Source organism: Trametes versicolor (genome assembly GCF_000271585.1).
Source record: "Trametes versicolor FP-101664 SS1 unplaced genomic scaffold TRAVEscaffold_3, whole genome shotgun sequence".
NCBI classification, from domain to species: domain Eukaryota; kingdom Fungi; phylum Basidiomycota; class Agaricomycetes; order Polyporales; family Polyporaceae; genus Trametes; species Trametes versicolor.
The window spans coordinates 925325-942036 of NW_007360323.1; the positions used below are offsets into that span (position 1 = coordinate 925325).

The following is a 16712-nucleotide window of genomic DNA, read 5'->3' on the forward strand; positions in this document are numbered from 1 at the left end:
GTAGCTGAGAACGGGGTAGTATCGCGCAAATACACCATGGGCGTTTCCAATAGGATTGTCTAGAGAAGATCACCAGGTTAGAGGTATTGGAAAGTATAACAGGTGATGGATGACTGACCTGTGCTCAGGTCGCCAGCTCCGGCTCAGGACGAGTCTTCGGTGGCAGAAGAGCAAGCGCGAGAAGCAGTAGCCGCTGTGTCCCCGGAACCCTAGTAAGATACCTGCTGACGTTTATTGCCTACGAGCTCGAGGTCAGCCAGTGGAACTACAGCGCTTCTTGCATGCCCGCAAGACAGCGCCAGAAGTAGTGAGACAGCGAATCTATTGCGTATGATATACATCCGATAGGAACAATCGTTGCTGGTGATACTGTCCGTGCTCTACGTCTCGTCCCGCTGTTGGCGCTTCTGGTGGGAACACGGAAATCGTACTAGAAACTCTAGCTACTGCGTACTGATTGGAGGCTAGACCGAGGGAGCGGCGGCGCTCGCCATCGCATATAGCGCGTCTTTGTCGCCGCTTTCGTCTACCAGTCCGCGGAGCATGCCCTTCTCGTTCTTGAGGAGCTCGCTCGGGGATCCGAACTCGGCCTATCAACGAGGTCAGCGTTTGCTAAGCCACGGGGTAATGCCTAATGATATACTTACGATGTGACCGGCGTCGAGCACCAGCTGGACGTTGCATGAGTACATTGTTGACGGTGTACACTGGAATACTCACAATTTTGTCCGCATCCATGATTGTCTGCAGGCGATGTGCGATCGTCAAGATTGTAACATCCGAGCCTAGCTCTTTGCGGAGTGAGTTTTGGATGATGGTATCTGTTTCATAGTCTACATCATTTGTTAGTCAAGTGTTCTTATGCACGACGAGAGACTACGCACCGATCGCGGAGGTGGCTGCAGAGCATAGCATCACGATATGTAAGTGGCAGAGCGCCGAGACGACGTGCATCAGGCGTACCTTCATCCAGGATGAGCAGCTTGCTTTGTCGGACAATTGCTCTTGCCAGGGCAAGGATTTGGCGTTGGCCAACCGACAGGTTGCTACCACCACTCGAAATGGGGGAATCAAGAGTGATACGGCCTTCGTCGCTCTCATCCTGCAGCGAGAACAATCCTGCGGCACGCAGAGCATCGTTCAAGACCGCATCATCATACTGAGTGAAGGGGTCCAGGTTCTGCCTCAGGGTACCGCTGAGCAGCTCAGGCTGAAAGAGATATTGAGCCAACACGAAGCGGCTGAGACGGGCGCAATAACTGACCACTTGCGGGATGATAGTAATGTTGGAGCGAAGAGCATCAAGGTTGATGGAGTCCGTCGCGATGCCATCGTAGTAGACCTTGCCCTCGGTGAAGATCAGACGCAAGAGAGCCAGAGTCAAGGAGCTCTACAAGACGGTCAGCACTCGCAATGAACACTCTTTCAATTTAGCGCACCTTGCCACTACCGGTGCGGCCGACTGCAGATTAAGATGAGAGCCCGTCCAAAAAGGAAGAGCGCATCAACGTACCGATACCAACGCGCTCGCCTGCCTTGACTTCGAACGAGATTTCGTGCAGGACCCGCGGACCATCCTGTTCGCTAATAAACACCTATCACTATGAGCGAACAAAGGGCTGACTTACTGGAGTGTACCGAGCGGACAGCTTTTCCACCCTCATTGAACCGCTGGCAGGCCAGTAGGCAGGGGGAACACCGTCGACAGTCGACTTCGGTTCCTGTTCAATCGTGACGTACTGCTGGATACGCTCCAAGCTAATGATAGTGTAAGCAACTCGCCCGCACTGGGTTTGCGTTTACATATGCGACCGTACCTGTTGCCTGAGGAAATGGAACACCGTCAGACAGATCTTTGGTTACGAGGCGGTTGTAACGCACCATTGACTTCGAACTCGTTCAAGATACGAATCCACCAGAGGATCATCGCGCTAAAGCCGACTGTGGCATATGCTGTCAAATTACGGATGTCAACGCAAGTAAGAGTCACTTACCAGCCATGTTCAGCGAGAAACCGGTGCTTGCTGCTCTGGCGTGGCTGCCGTAGACTAGGTACGCAGCGAGACACGCGGCGAACAGAGCACCGAGCGATTCAATACGGATCGACACCCATCTGCTTCGAGCTTAGCGTGATGGTCAACGTAAGGAAAAGGTCGTACCTACCTGTTCAAGTTATAGAAGGTCCTCCCGGCACGGACGTATCTGTCGATCCTACGGTACGACTCCTTCCTGAACTGGTCCTGTGCGCCATAAGCACGGATGGAGGCTACAGTACCAATTAGTCACGTGTCCATAGACGTCAATAATATCGGGACACTCACTCAGCCCAGCAATGGCGGCGCCGAAGTGGCCCAACACAGGCGCACGAGCGTTGCTCATCTCGCGCTTGACCGACAGCTGTGCCTTCATGTAGATCTGACCACACCAACCACCAAGAGCGGCGACAATCGCGCCGGGAATGGTGAAGATGGGCGAGAATGAAATGACGGCCAGGAACTTCATGATCATCGAGACGCTCAACTCAATGACCCAGCCGAGGTGGTTCGCGAGCGGGCCATCGACTGTGTAACGAAATCAGCAGTTAGTTGAATGACAGATTGTAACCACATACTGCACTGAATGTCCTGGGTGCAGCGAGTGATGATGCGCGACGTAGGAGTCTTGTCGAGCCAGCTGTGTCATGTTGGATGAGATGTGTTCAGATCATGATCGCAGGTGGTACTTACCGCAGAGTGGAGCTAAGGACCGACTTCACCAGGGTGTTGTGAATGAAGCGAGACGCGCGCAGGGAACCGAAGAGATACACGAGGAAACTCGAGCAGTAGACCGTGATGGCGACGACCAGCAGAGTGATGTAGACGGCCAGGTAACTGTCACAGCTCTTAGCATGCGTTCACCTTAACGAAATGCCAAAGTCACTCACAAGAATACCTTGACCTCAGCTTGATCGTGGTCCTCATACTGCTGAGCCCAGTAGCCCAGCCAGTACGTCTGGAAGACGCCCATGAACTCGCAGATGACCAGGAACCCAACGACGGCGAGCCAGAACAGGAACGAATGTGCGCCACCCATGCTGAACAAGTAGAGCCTCACTATATAACGGTCAACGTCAGTCGACAATGATCCGAGAACGACAACTTACATGCTGGCCAGCTGATGTGCCCTTCAGCGATTTCCTCTGCGACAACCAGTTTGCCATCGGTTTTGGGAGGCGCAGCTTCTTCGTCGACTGCCACAGGATCGACCTCATTGCTAGCTTTCTTGAGCTCTTCGCGTTCCTCTGCAAGTTCTTCAAGGAGCTTCTTGTCTTTGGCAAGAACCTTCGACAGCGTGCCCTGACTCGTAATACGACCGTCGGTGCCAAGAGACACCACGTACTCCGCGATCGGGCTTGCCATTGCGACGTTGTGGGTCTTCGACGCATATAAGAATCTTCAACGGATGATATGTAAGTAGATTGAACGCACCACTAGCAAGACAGTGCGTCCGCGAAGCAGCTCGCCCTTGAAGCAGTTGTCCACAATCCAGCGCGCGGTGTGCACATCGAGTGCCGCGAGGACATCGTCGAGCAGCAGGATCTCCGCAGACGAGTAGACCGCGCGAGCTAAAGTGATACGTGCCTACTCGTTGTGATTAGTAAATAACATCGCGCCGATGCGTGACTATATACCTTCTGACCGCCGCTATTGGTGATGTGCTTGTTAGTGACAAGACATTGAAGCCAAAACATCGCGCTCACCTGAGCGTAAGGCCCTTCTCACCGACCTCAGTCGCATCTCCGGCATCGAACAGACTCAGGTCGCGCTTCAAAGCGCACTGCGAGATGACTACAGGACAGACATCAGCGTTCATTCGATACCTGAGTTGTGTCGTTACTCACCCTTGTTGTAGCGGTCCTCGTCGTAAGGCGCGCCGAAGAGGATGTTGTCCTGTAACAACATTCAGGCCCACGCAGACATACATGGGGAACCAGAACGCACCCGGATAGTCTCGTTCTGCACCCAAGATTCCTGCGCAGCGTACGCAACACCGCCAGCGCGCGGAAGGCTAACGAAAGAATCTGGGCCGGCCGGGATGTAATGCAACTCGCCTATGAACACGCAGGGTCAACTATATGCGTGGAAATCGACAGTGATCATGCGGAGTACATACCAAGCAACGCCATGAGAAGAGACGTCTTCCCAGAGCCGGTTGGGCCAACAATCATGTTAATCTTGCCGCGCTTGAAGATCACCTCTTCCTCAATCCTGAGCGTGAAGTTGCGGCGGCTCGGTCCAGGAGTGACCGAGCCGTCGTTCGTGTTCGACCAAGTGAACGCTGCCTGGCGGATTCCGATTACGTCGCTCTCAACGGTACGCGGGGGAATGACCAGCTCGGACGACTCCGCGTCCTTGTCAGCGAATTCGTCAAGCAGCTCGGTCTGTGAAGCGAAATATTCAGTTTTGAACTATGGAATCGAACGTACTCGGAACATACCTCGTGGAGGAACTCTGTGATACGGTCCAGGGACACCTTGGCTATGAAAAAGGTCATTCGAGACCCGCCAATACGGAAACAATCTTGACAAACCTTGGATCATGCTTGGGACCAAAGAGAACACAGTGTGCAGCTGGTCTCGGAGGACATCAAAGACTACGAGATCATGCCATTCAGTGGTGTGACGAAAGATAACCAGGTACGAACTCACCCGACATGGAGGAGAAGACGCGAGAGGCTGTATAACGGTTAGACAACATCTAGCGCGGCATCCGTACTCCACATTACCAGTAAGCTCCCTGCCCATAAAGACCGTCTGTGAAACACAATCAGCGGCACGCCTTGGCTGCACAATCCTAATAAGACTTACGTATGTAACGAAGGTGGCAACCATGGTGACGATGGGGATGGCATAGCTACACACATCGTTAGATTAAACTCGTGAACGTAGAAGTACAACCCAGCGTACTTGATGTTGCCGTTGACCAGCTCGAGAACTTTGTATTTCCAGATATATTTGAGCTCGTCTTCGCGCTTGCCGGCCAACTGATCGGCGACCTTCGGCTCCCATCCAAAGAGCTTGATCATGCGAATCACGTTCATAGCTGCAAAATGGTCAGTGCGATTTCTCGCCCTAACGAGTGAAGACGGCGTACTTTCGGTAACATCCTGCACACGTGCGTCGGTCTAACGGAAGGGTAAGTTGCATGACTTGTTCATTTCGCTTGATGGCTTGCCTTTTTCATTTTCTCCGTCTGAACGCCCTGGATCATGGACGCGACGTAGCCCGGAATCGGGAAAAGAAGCAACATCGCCGCCATTCCGACGAACGCGCTAGAGCCGAGACACGCCATTAACTTTCGCGATATACGTCGAGAGAGCTAGGGAGGCTTACCTCCATCCCAAAATCACATATAGGAAGACGATTGAGACTATGATCTGAACTGGCGCATACAACACTGTCGCCAGTAGTCTCAGCACAAATCGCACATGCAACGTGGAGGGGACGCCTCACCGATGAACAAGAAGTCACGACCATCCACAAGGTTGTTCAAATCGGTCGTGACCAGGTTATTAATCCGACCGATCAGGTTACCAGCTGGAGCTCCGCTCCCGGCTGTGGCGAGCTTCTCTTCCGTTTTCTTGGTATCGGAGCCCTTCTTGGTGGCGGTAGCGGACGTAGTGCTTGCAGAGCTAGCATGTACCGTCTCATCCTCGCTTCCGTTCTCGTTCGACCTCGAAGGGGACCCCTGCTCAGCATCCGTAACCTCGGCTATAGATGCGTTGTCCGGCGTGTGCACCGCAGTGGACGCACGACTCGTAGAGGGCGACGAGGACGTCTCGGACTTCATACGGATGCGAAGAGAGTGGTCGAACACGAGCTGCGTGATTATCGCCTCGGTTTGAACCAGCATGCGAGTCTACACGAAGAATTGAGCTTGCGATGATTTGACTGACGGGATCGCGCTCACCGTGTTGAAGACGTAGTACTGAATCGCCATTGCACCCAAGACGGGCCCGAGGAAAAGCCAACTGATCCAAACCCACGGGCGTACGCCGTCGCTGTCCTTGCCAGTCTCCAAGAATCTGCCAAAAGGGTAAGTGAAGCGCAAGTGTGTCGAGCGAAGTTGACTCACTGCAACAGCCGATATATACCAATGGGGCTTGCAAATGTAGAAGCCACCTGATACATTGGTTGTGAGTTTTGCTCACAGTGAGACACCGAGCAACTTACCCTAATCAACATCAGGACAGCCAACAGCATGTATTCCGCACCTGTAGACGACGTCAATATATAAGACATGGCTACTTATGTGCAGTACTTACGGAAAACTTTCATGATGCCGAAGAAGATGTGATGCTTCTTGAACACCCTGAACGGGTCGAGATGCTACCGGATGTTAAGAAAGCGAATCTTCCAAAGACGCAAATGACTTACCGGAAAGCTCCGGTTTACGAGGTTCTTGGCATAGTCGTAGTCGGCCAGTGGGGGAAGTTCCTCCCAAGGAAGATGAGGCATCCGGTAAGCCTTGAAGATGATGCCGTCCAAGAACGTGTATATCGACATGGAGAATACCGAAGCCGTCTGCTCGGGGTTCGGCTCGGGCATGGGGTCCTGTATACTATTAGAACCACGGACACCGTGAGCTGTAAACAGAGAACGAACCTTAGGGTCAACGGGAGTGTATGCACGAGGAGAGAATATCGGAACAACAATAGCAGCCACAGTAAGGACAGCGAATTTGAGCCAGAGAAAGAGGCCCTCAGCAGCGTCCCTGGGCTGTAAGGTGACCGTTGCTAGCGGCCAAGCATCCCGATAGAAGTAAACGCCCCAGGTGACAAGAAGCACAAATGCGGCATGGTTGGACGCAAGCCTGCTCAAGCTGGAGCTGGAAATGACGGATACAAATGCCAATAGAGACGCGTAAACCTGATAGCAATGCTTCAGCGCAACGCGTTAGACGATTTCTCGGGATAGCCTTACGTATGCACCAATGAGTCCGAAAGCCACCCAGCGGGAGTCATGGAAATACTCGTCGTCGTCTTCATCACCGTTGATTGCGAGGCTGGTGATAGAGAGCGCAAGAAGTGCCACAGAGGAAAGAAGGCGAGAAACCTTGAAAGCAAAGATAACCGGTCCGCCCAGTTGAGTGATATGTGATGGACGCTCTCCAGAGTTCCCAGCAGCTTCAACGTCCTCGCCCTGCTTCGCAGACGCCTCTGCCCCAGTCAGCTTTGCGTACAACCGTTGGACAGGTGGGGCACGCGATATCAGCTGGAGGGAGAACAGCGCCGCGGACAGTATGGCTGCGCCAGCCGGATATGCGAGGCTTTCGTTCCAGGTTCTTCATCGCAGCCAGTTAGCACTTCGTTCCATTGCGCCTATCCGCAGTTGACGGCGAACAGGAATACGCACTCGTGATCCTCGTTCACCATATTAATGCCCATGTACATCGAGTGCGATGCGAAAGTTGGTTTGTCCAAGACGACCTGGGAGCCTTGTATCCACGTCGGTATGTGCCAGTTGGCCGCCATGTTGGGAAGCCAGGTGAGAACTGCTGGCAGCTGGCAGATGGTGGGAGGAGCAGGGATGCGAGATATACGACGCGGCCCAAGTCACCAATTTGCGGCACTCACGGAGCCGCTCTCTTCAACCGTGTGGACGACCCAGATTCCGATCGACACTCCCTTGTGGCGGATCGCCCCTTCCTCATTCGGCCCTCGATCACCCCAGGGCGGTCAGATCAGGCCAGATGCCACCATTCTCGGTTTCGTCACATTCACTCATTCCAGCGTGACCGGCGAAATTGATTGACTTGCAGTCGATTCTGAGACAAGGCAAACAACTGGATTAGTCAAGCGTTGAATGTAGGTGGTGCTAATACGCAGCCTGGCCTTTTCTAACCGCTCATCTCTTCGCCTGAGCAGCTAGATACACCAATCTAGGGACCGGCGGCCATATTGTGCCGCCGATAGTCGGGTTGCTCTGTGGCTGGGCTGACATATCGTATCCTATATTGGGGTCCGATCTGAGGTACTAAGGCAGCGTCACTCCGAAGAGCACGGTTCAATCAGTATGGGGCACGGCCCATGTATTAGTTCTAACAGGCATGTTCAAGTGGAGGTACGTAGGCACTTCATAGGAAGACTTCACTCGAGGAGTCACCGAATATCACATGGCAGAAATATCTGTCTTTGCATTAGTCCACTGGCACCGCGCCATCAAGACACACATTCAGCTAAAGAGACTAGTTAGTGGACCAAAAGCACCACTTTTTGTTGGGGTCAGCTGGCGTACCACCTTGGTCGAGTCGAGACTCGGAAAGCCTCGCTCACGAAACCCGTTTACGAGGATATATATTCACCGCTCGGGGTGTCCTCCGAGTCGTGAGTCCGAGTGAGTCGTGTGCAGGGCCAGTAGCCTGAGCGGCGTGGCATCCACGCGACGCCGCTCGGTTGAAGCGCTCGTCCGAAAAGCCGGCGGAACAGGAAGGAGCGGCGGGCCGCAGCTCCGTGGACGAGTGTCCCACCGAAAATAGGCGATAAGAAGGCTCACATGAGGAGGGTCATGACTCAAAGAAGCGATATGTTCTCTCTCCGACCTACGTCTTCCTTACTGCCACCGCCAGCTCGCATGCCCAGCGTTCTGACCACTAGAGTATAAATTTTCAGAGCAGAAGCCGAACGCTGAGCTCTACCAGTCCCCCGTTCAAGTGCACTCGACCGTCTCCACGGTTCCATCTTCAAAATGGCCTCTGCGGCGTTCTTGATCTATTCGGGCATCATGCCCCTTATCAAAACGTATGTCGAATCGTGCATATCGCTCTGTGGGTGGCGTACACCGTCGCTGATCGTCTTCTCCAGCTTCATATCCATAATCTGCGGATATGTGCTTGCGAGGATGGGTCTATTCCCTCCAGCTGCCGCACAGGGTGCTTCGCAAGTCACAATGAACGTCTCCCTGCCTGCCCTCATCTTCGCCAACATTGTGCCTGCGTTCACCCCCTCGAATGTGGGCGCGATTGGTCCGCTATTCCTGATCGCGTTCTTCTACCAGGCTTTCGGCTTCCTCGCGGGGTTCATAATCCGCGAGTTTTGCTATGTGCCCCGTAACTTCTGGCAAGGCATCATCGTCCTCACGGGTATGAGCAACTGGGGAAACCTGCGTTAGTATCCTGCATCCCCTTTGGCGTCCAAATACTGACATGCGACCTCAAAGCAAACGCCGTGGTCATATCGGTAACGCAGCAGGCTCCCTTCGACCCCTCTGTTGACGAGGCTCGTACGTACGAAAACTTCCCTTGACAACGTGCTGCCTGACCTCGTGCCTTGTAGTGGGCGTCTCGTACGTTTCGATATTCATCGTCTGCTACCACATCACCTTCTGGATGTTGGGCGCGGCCCACTCCCTGTCATGGGACTACCGCCCCGGCGTCCCGCAGGGGGAGGCCACGGAACGCCGCCTGAAGTGGCACGAAAAGCCTTTTGGGGCGCTCGTCGCGCGCTACATCCTGCACCGGGAGTATCCTCCTTCCCAAGTAGAAGCCCCAGAGAAGGACGAGGAAGCATGGGCCGAGAAGGAAAAAGGCAAAGACGTAGTGGAGTCTGTCGAGCCCTCCGTCACAGAACTCGACGTGCAGGTGCTCAACGCGGACCTGCCCGAGACAGATCCCGACGTCCAGCTCGCGCGGCGCACATCCAGACTGTCCACCGCCGCGCCTCCCGCTCCCAACACCCGTCTCCCACCCTCAGCTTCTACCTCCGCGCTTCCACCGGTTCCCCCACCAACTCGGGCGCATTCGATCCGCTCAGCGGCCGACGCTCAGAGTCTGGCACAGGGGAGCGATACGGACACTCTCCACCCTGCCTCCTTCAAGCACCGAGTCATTCGCGTCTTCCGACCTCTAGCAGCGTTGATCACCCCTGTGACGATCACGCTTGCGATCTCCCTCCCCATCGCGCTCGTGCAGCCTCTCAAGGCCCTCTTCGTCGATGTATCCGACATCGGTGGGCCGAGCTGGAAAGGCCCCGACGGCCGTCCACCATTGGCGTTCCTCATTGACACTGGTTTGTTTACGGCAACTCCCTTTATGTATACACTCGTCTTACGCAGATCCACAGCTCAATTTATGGGCAACATCGCCGTTCCGCTCGCTCTCGTGCTGCTCGGCGCGAGCTTCGCACGGCTGCAGACGCCGCGGCCGCTCTCGCGCCTGCCTCTCATGGCCATGTTCCTGACCACGATCACGAAGATGGCCATCCTCCCCGTTATCGGGGTCTTCCTCGTGCAGGCGATGACCAACGCGGGGCTCATCGACAAGAGCGCGAAGGCGGAGCGGTTTGTCGCCATGTTCTTGAGCGGAACGCCGACTGCCGTCAAGTGAGTAGACTGGTCATGTTAAAAAGGGAAGAAGGGGAGCTGATATTCATGGGTCCGCTTCAGCCAAATGATCGTCTCTTCGCTGTACTCACCAGACGGCAATGTAGACACACTCTCGGTAAGCTTGTTGGTCATTTTGAGATGCGATGGCTTGCTGACATCTTAGGATAGGCGTTCTTGCTCGTGCAATGTAAGCTAGTCCCGACTTACATCCCGTGTTGTGTCTGTACTGATCACCTTTTCTGCAGACGTCTTCATGTTCTTCTCGTCCTCGTGAGTTAACCCTATTTTTTCGGTCACGATGAATCCATCACTTACCTATCTCGTTTTAGGGCACTCACCGCCGTTTCGCTGCTGCTTCTCTAGGCTTATGTTCTCGCTCATCCGGTCAACTAGATCGACTTCACTACACGACTATCCCCATCCTATAGTATCTCGACGTTCTCCCCATGACATAGATGACCGCCGTAGAGCACGGATAGTAGACGACTCACATTATGTACCATTAGACCCACAGCGCACAGCGCCGACCCACGCAATCACAACATAATACAAACATCTCATACTTCCTCAACCACGCATTTCGATAAGATGTGTGACCTCGCGAAAGCAAACTATAATACAGGTTTTGTTGTCCACAACTTCGTCCCCGGCACCATCAACCCAATGACGAGTCGGATTTAAAGCTTCCGCTCTATGAAACTCTCGATAGCCCCAGCAGGGCTAAGCGGGTACTCCTTCAGCACGACCTCGTCGTTCTCAATGAACGTGTTAGGCTGCACGAAGATCTTCCTCGGCTACGCAAAAACGTCGGCATCACCCGACGAACACCCAATAAAACCCGAGGGTAGAGCACGCACCAGCTTCTTCCTGAGGACGAGGTCGCGGATCTCGCCGTCCCAGCCGGGGAAGGGCGTCGTGAGCTCGGTGTAGAACGCGCGGGCGCCCGCGCCGTCCGCCGTGCTCTTGCGGACCTGGAGCTCGACGAGCAGCTTGCCGACGGCGTCGCGGCCATCCGTGAGCACTTTCTCGCGGTCGACGCGCACGTATGCGTTCTCGAGCTGGCCGTCGGCGGCGCGGACCTCCTCGAGGCGCGCAATGCCGGACTTTATGAGGTGCTGCGTGATACCAAGACTAACCGTAGCGTGAGCTCTCTGTGTCCAGCCAGATTATATATTAGGACGGGAGCGTACCGTGCTTGCATGTGCGCTTGACCGTGCTTCTTGATCGTGGGGTCGTAGAACTCAAGAGCGCGGAGACCGGCGCGGGCCATGAGCAGGAAGGAGATGTACTGAATGTCTTCGACAGTCTTCTTATCGGTGTACTACAATGATGTGCTGTGAGCAGACGTAAAGCCAGCCGGGCGCGCAGCACACTTACGTTGAAGATCTTCAGAATGTCTAGGTTGCTAACAACTGTCGGAAAGGCACCACTCAGTCATACGGATGCACAAATACGAGAGCAATTACTCACGGAACAACGCGACGGTCTCGGCGCGGCACTCCTCCATCGAGGAAGAGACCTCTCCCAGCACGGAGTCGGGCGTCTGACCCGGTTTGTACCACGAAGTGCTAGAGAAGAGTGTGAATATGGATAGCACTGTAAACACGAAATATCACTCACACCGGCTTGCCGGTGAGAGGGTTGACGATCTGGTCGACAAGGTCAGTTACCGCACTAGGAAAGTGAGCTTAGGGTGACTGGCCTTCTCCGGGTCAAAGTTCTTCGTCCCGTCCGCATTCTCTTTGAACAGCTTCCCGCTACCGTGACCGAGCAGTTCGTGGTTCGCTACTTGGACCTCGAAAGCGCGAGAGTCCCATTCGTTGTACAACGCAGCGTCGTCGGGGTGGATGAACGTCAACTCCTCATCTGTTGGGTTTGTTTAGTGCTGATTAGAGCTACTCTGGATCCTAGAACTCACTAGGGGCCTTGGCTGCCAAGATGTTCTAGCCGAGGGAGGCGCATCACTCAGTATATCCCGGACTAGATCTGACGTTCACACTTACTGCTAGAGAGACATTCTTGAAGCCAACGGACTCCCGAACTTCATAGTAGTTCGGAATCTGTCTTGCGTTCAGCCACATCATATTAGGAGCATTATTGAGTAGGCTCACGTTGATTCCAGCAGGAATGCCTGTTCAAGCGGTCAGTACATGGGCGGGCATACACGGACTGAGAGACACAGACCTCCGGTAGCGAACGAAACCACCTCCAAAGCAGTGAAGTCGGGCTTCCGGAACACATCGACCTCGAAGTCCTTGCCCCATGGTAGCGACTTGATGAGCTCAGGCGCATCGTTGACCAGCGTCTCGTACTTCGCGCTGAGCTCCTTGTCCACAATGGCAGTGAAACCTGCAATTCATGGATGCTCTCATCAGCCGCTGCGCATGCCTACGTTGTCAAACAGAACGCACCCTCCCATTCAGCCCGTCCGCCGTACGGGTCAACGTATGTCTCTACGAAACCGATGTAGCTCTCGACGACCGGGCCGATATCCTTGACCCAATTCTCTGAAGCCTTGATGTGTGCGGGGATGGAGCCAGTCTTGAAACTGAAACAGAGGAGTATGAGCGAGTGCAGCGGGACGATGCAAAGGTAGTCAAACGTACGATTCAATATAGCCTTCAAGCATCGCAGTCTGGTGCTCGTTGGCTGCGTACTTCTTAGCCTAGTAAAGCAAGATATAGTCAGCGTTCTCAGCGTGCTAGTTTCGGATCAAACTATGTACCTCTGCCAAGGCCGAGACAGTCTTCGCCAACGCGTCAGCGAAGTCTCCGTACTCGACGGTGAGCTTAGCCTTCTTGTCAAGGATCTCAATTTCGTGCAAGGCCGACGCCTGCGAGTCGGCGGATGCGACCAGAAGTGTGAAGTTGTCTGGGCCGTCCTTGCGAACGCTACAGGGTAGGGGTGTGAGTATATACGCAATATTTGTTGATACGAGGCGTACCGAGTGTTCAGGACATTGACATCGAGCTTCTCGGCTGCTGCTTGGATCGCCGCGACCTCTTCATCGGTCGGAGCCTCACCAAGGTAGTAGTTTGAAATGTGACCCAGGGAGCGCTTCCCAATTGAGGTACTCGATTGCGGGGCGAGTTGGTAGATGTGTTCCTTAAGCTGTACGGCCGAAGGCTGAGTTTATAAAATCAAATTCATGCATCTAGTAGGCGTACCTCGTTCCAAAGTGGTACTGCGTTGGTTGCGTTCGCGGACTTCTCGACCACGGCACCGAACTGCTCCGCGGACACCCGGGGAATGATCTTGGTGAACCCGAAGGACTTGAAGTTCACCAGGTTGCTCAACACCTATGTCCTCACGTCAGCCACTAAACGCACAGTTCCTCGTTGGACACACGCAACATTCGCATTCCGTAATGCCGGGTATAGGGTGGCGGACTGACCTGGCTCGTGTACTGCAGTACATCCTCCCAATCCTCCTGCGAGACACCGCTACGCTTCTGGAGCCCCTCCAAGTCTGCGAGCTTCCCGTTCTCGCTGAAGGTGAGGATGAGGAGATCGTAGAGCTTCTGGGCCTGCTCCGTCCACTGGCCCTGGATGATGCGCGCGCCGGCCCAAGACGCCTGTCCGATGTAGTGCGCGTACTTCTTCTCCTTCGAGCTAGGCCGTGCGCGTCAGCTACACAGATCAAAGGACGGTAGACCGGGGCGGTGGCTCACCTCAGCTGCTGAAAGGACTTTGCAACCGAGAGACTGCAGTATGGGGCAGCCCGGTCCGCGTAGAACGCCTCCGCCGCAGAGTACTTCGCGCGAGCCATCGTAGTAGAGAATGCCCTAGTCTTTAGAATGCGGGTAGGAGGCGGTCGTGGGATCGCACTGGAGCGAAAGAGAGCGGGGTTGGTGGGATTTGGGCAGCCCGTGAGGACACGCAGACCTCCGAGACGGCCTGCAGATAATCGCATCCACAATCGACAGCAGCTAGATCCGGGGCTCGAGAGTGTGAACGCGGTCAATATACAGCGGTGGCGTCACATGCGCGCATGTGCTTCGACCGGCCACCGCACTTGGCGCAGACACAGCATTTCTCCCGTCTCGACTCTCGAGCGAACCTCGCGGGATCTCTTGAGTTCAGTCAGGAACCAGGTTCGCGGAGGGATGAATGGGCACGGCAGGTCGGCTTGATGTCATTCCCAGAGAGAGAAGGTAACTGCGGGACTGAGGCGCAGGATGCATTCGAGAGGTACATAGCGTAAGCAAAGATATATACTACACGGACAGATGGTATGAGCTGATGGTATAAACAGGATGCGAAAGTGGTCTATGGAAAGGCACGGGAATGGAAACCATACGACCGACCGCCCACCCGGCCCTATAACAATGCGGAGCTAGGGGAGGGCGCGTCGTGCGAAACATCGTGCACCTGCGTCCTGACAAGTTTAAGCAAGAAAGTCGTCGTGGTCGTGAGTCCGTCGGGGGACCATACTGAGTCCGTAGCATCTATGGGGAGAGGAATGTGTGTGAAGCGGCAGGTGCGGCGGGAATGTTCAACGTCCCGGCCACGACATCCCCTCTTTGTCCGGAGAGCCGGGGACCTCCATGTCAACCAGCGGTACCCCGTCGGGGTCGACATCCATTCCCAGCTGCAACCCGGACTCACCGCTTGAATTGCCCAGGGCTCCGTCGGCGGAGCGTATATCCAATGCTACGCGCGGAACACGTATAGGCGCCGACGGAGGGCGCATCTGGCTGGGTGTACGGGTTATGGCTGGGAGGGGCGGGAGTGTGAAGACCGGTGAAAGGGGGGTGGTCACGAAATTTGAGCTAGCGGAGGTATCGCCGCTGGGGAGAACAGCGGCGGCCGGTATGGGAGAGGCCGTCCACCTGTATCCGTAGTCAATGACCTCAGGAGAGCCCGCGCGGCTCGGGGCTCTGCGAGACATCTCCGGGGTAAAGACCGCGGATGTGTGTGAAGGCTGGCACGGTGGTGAGGAGGACACACGATCAGCGAAGAACGTGTAGTACGACGACGGTGAGACGCGCGACGGCCCCGAAGGATTCTGCCGATGTTGCGACGCTGGGCGTGCGTTCCAATAGCTCGGCCCAAATGGCCGCATCGGTCTGGGAGGCGGCGCCGCTGCGGAGGCCGATGGGCTGGGAGAAAAGAAACTCTCGGAGGCCGCTTGACAGGGCACATAGCGCGTTCCAAGCGTGTTCCCACTGAAATGTATAGTCAGCGCTGCAACGCTGGGAAGCACAGCACTTGCACACGCACCAGACTGAACAGCCTATTCCTTCCCGGATGCAGCCACACGCGCTCTTGAGCATTTTGTCCATGGATGAGTGGTCGCAATACTGCGCGTCTAGACCCACCACGGTCTCAGACGCCTCCTCCTTGGCCATCCATACGCCGCGTGGGCGCTGGGGATACGCACGCACATGAACGAGGGCGCCGCAGCCGTTTGTCTTTCGTATTGACTTGCGCTGCGGTCTTGAAGAGCGACCGCCTGCAGGTGGCATGATGGGAAAGAGGGAGGGCTGGAAAGGCGGCGGGCGTTCGTCCTCTTCGTCGTCGGAGAGAGCAGCGTCTTCGCCTCCGCAGTACAGGATATATGATTGACCAGCCTGTATATTCTCGCTCAATATCTCCACGGTCTGGACGCCCTCCGCGCGTCCGGAGTCGCGACTGGGAAAGGCGTCCACGCCTCTCCACGCTGGCCCGGCGGTGTAGGTGTATTCGTCTCCTCCGTTGTCGTCTGGATTGAGCTCAGGACTCGGAGTACGAGAGGGCTCGATGATGATAGGGCGCGCAGATGGTGCGTAAGAACTGGGTCCGGCAGTGCTTGCACTGGGGATAGGTACACGGGTAGGAGCGGTTGGCCCGTGGTCGAGACGCATTGCGCCTCGTCTTCGAAGCCGGGAGGCTTCTCCCGTGCGCACGAGGTCGGCGAGGACGATGGAATCGTCGGCGTCCGTCGGCTGGGGGCCCGGTGGCGCCATACTCGAGCGGCGTCGGGGCACGACGGGCGTGCGGGGATTGTAGTCTGAATGTCTGCGGTATACTTGTGGCATGAGTCGTTCGTGAAGTCCTAGTTGTCGTTGGGTGTCGTGAAAGCGTGAAAGGGAAGAGCTGGGGGGTTGGCTGAGCGGCCGGGTGGTGGGGGTGGTGAGAGAAAGGGTGCAGCGCGGACCTCCTCACCGCCCGCAACAAATGGGCGTGGAGAGCGCGAGGCCTGCTTATGTCAGCATCCGCATCGGGCCCACGCCCTGCCGTTTTGGTCGCACCGGCTCTTGAGTGAATTCGAGCATGAGACGGGCCTTTGTGAATGAACTACGGTGTTTCTCGCTCTGAGAGAAGATCGGTCGGTGGGAGTACGGCTACTTTACGGTTATCTACCGACCAGA

The 16712-nt window shown here is 55.4% G+C and overlaps 4 protein-coding genes across 4 annotated transcripts; 1 reads left to right on the forward strand and 3 right to left on the reverse strand.

Annotated features, from left to right (window-relative positions):
- Window positions 1-309: 309 nt before the first annotated feature.
- Window positions 310-7583, reverse strand: TRAVEDRAFT_63199 (multidrug resistance-associated ABC transporter). Its single transcript, XM_008037202.1, has 42 exons — window positions 7394-7583; window positions 6962-7322; window positions 6644-6907; window positions 6416-6592; window positions 6304-6367; window positions 6212-6252; window positions 6114-6160; window positions 5949-6063; window positions 5492-5897; window positions 5372-5435; window positions 5214-5310; window positions 5133-5163; window positions 4946-5081; window positions 4847-4892; window positions 4765-4792; window positions 4688-4714; window positions 4570-4632; window positions 4477-4517; window positions 4153-4420; window positions 3981-4090; window positions 3881-3929; window positions 3740-3827; window positions 3671-3683; window positions 3468-3620; window positions 3143-3413; window positions 2924-3092; window positions 2727-2870; window positions 2612-2673; window positions 2322-2561; window positions 2164-2266; window positions 1995-2113; window positions 1882-1953; window positions 1818-1824; window positions 1629-1758; window positions 1514-1577; window positions 1440-1462; window positions 1265-1390; window positions 964-1210; window positions 885-899; window positions 721-833; window positions 648-671; window positions 310-590 (listed from the first exon to the last, which is right to left on the reverse strand). Exons 1-42 carry the CDS (start codon window positions 7510-7512, stop codon window positions 465-467), a joined length of 4863 nt encoding a protein of 1620 aa, XP_008035393.1. The 5' UTR covers window positions 7513-7583; the 3' UTR covers window positions 310-464.
- A 1142-nt stretch (window positions 7584-8725) lies between these two features.
- On the forward strand, window positions 8726-10523 carry TRAVEDRAFT_118248 (auxin efflux carrier; the record flags this gene model as incomplete). Its single annotated transcript, XM_008037203.1, has 6 exons — window positions 8726-8778; window positions 8842-9143; window positions 9197-9259; window positions 9313-10044; window positions 10099-10357; window positions 10421-10523. 6 exons carry the CDS (start codon window positions 8726-8728, stop codon window positions 10521-10523), a joined length of 1512 nt encoding a protein of 503 aa, XP_008035394.1.
- A 403-nt stretch (window positions 10524-10926) lies between these two features.
- Window positions 10927-14211, reverse strand: TRAVEDRAFT_56726 (aflatoxin-detoxifizyme). The gene is made up of 18 exons (XM_008036971.1): window positions 14031-14211; window positions 13755-13971; window positions 13528-13659; window positions 13305-13471; window positions 13086-13251; window positions 12967-13025; window positions 12772-12908; window positions 12545-12709; window positions 12472-12491; window positions 12364-12420; window positions 12279-12303; window positions 12063-12226; window positions 11981-12009; window positions 11831-11928; window positions 11738-11772; window positions 11551-11681; window positions 11218-11491; window positions 10927-11154 (listed from the first exon to the last, which is right to left on the reverse strand). The coding sequence occupies exons 1-18, from the start codon at window positions 14126-14128 to the stop codon at window positions 11038-11040; spliced, it is 2091 nt and encodes a 696-aa protein (XP_008035162.1). The 5' UTR covers window positions 14129-14211; the 3' UTR covers window positions 10927-11037.
- A 332-nt stretch (window positions 14212-14543) lies between these two features.
- TRAVEDRAFT_162573 (uncharacterized protein) lies at window positions 14544-16379 on the reverse strand (the record flags this gene model as incomplete). Its single annotated transcript, XM_008037204.1, has 2 exons — window positions 14544-15527; window positions 15583-16379. 2 exons carry the CDS (start codon window positions 16377-16379, stop codon window positions 14855-14857), a joined length of 1470 nt encoding a protein of 489 aa, XP_008035395.1. The 3' UTR covers window positions 14544-14854.
- Window positions 16380-16712: the final 333 nt, after the last annotated feature.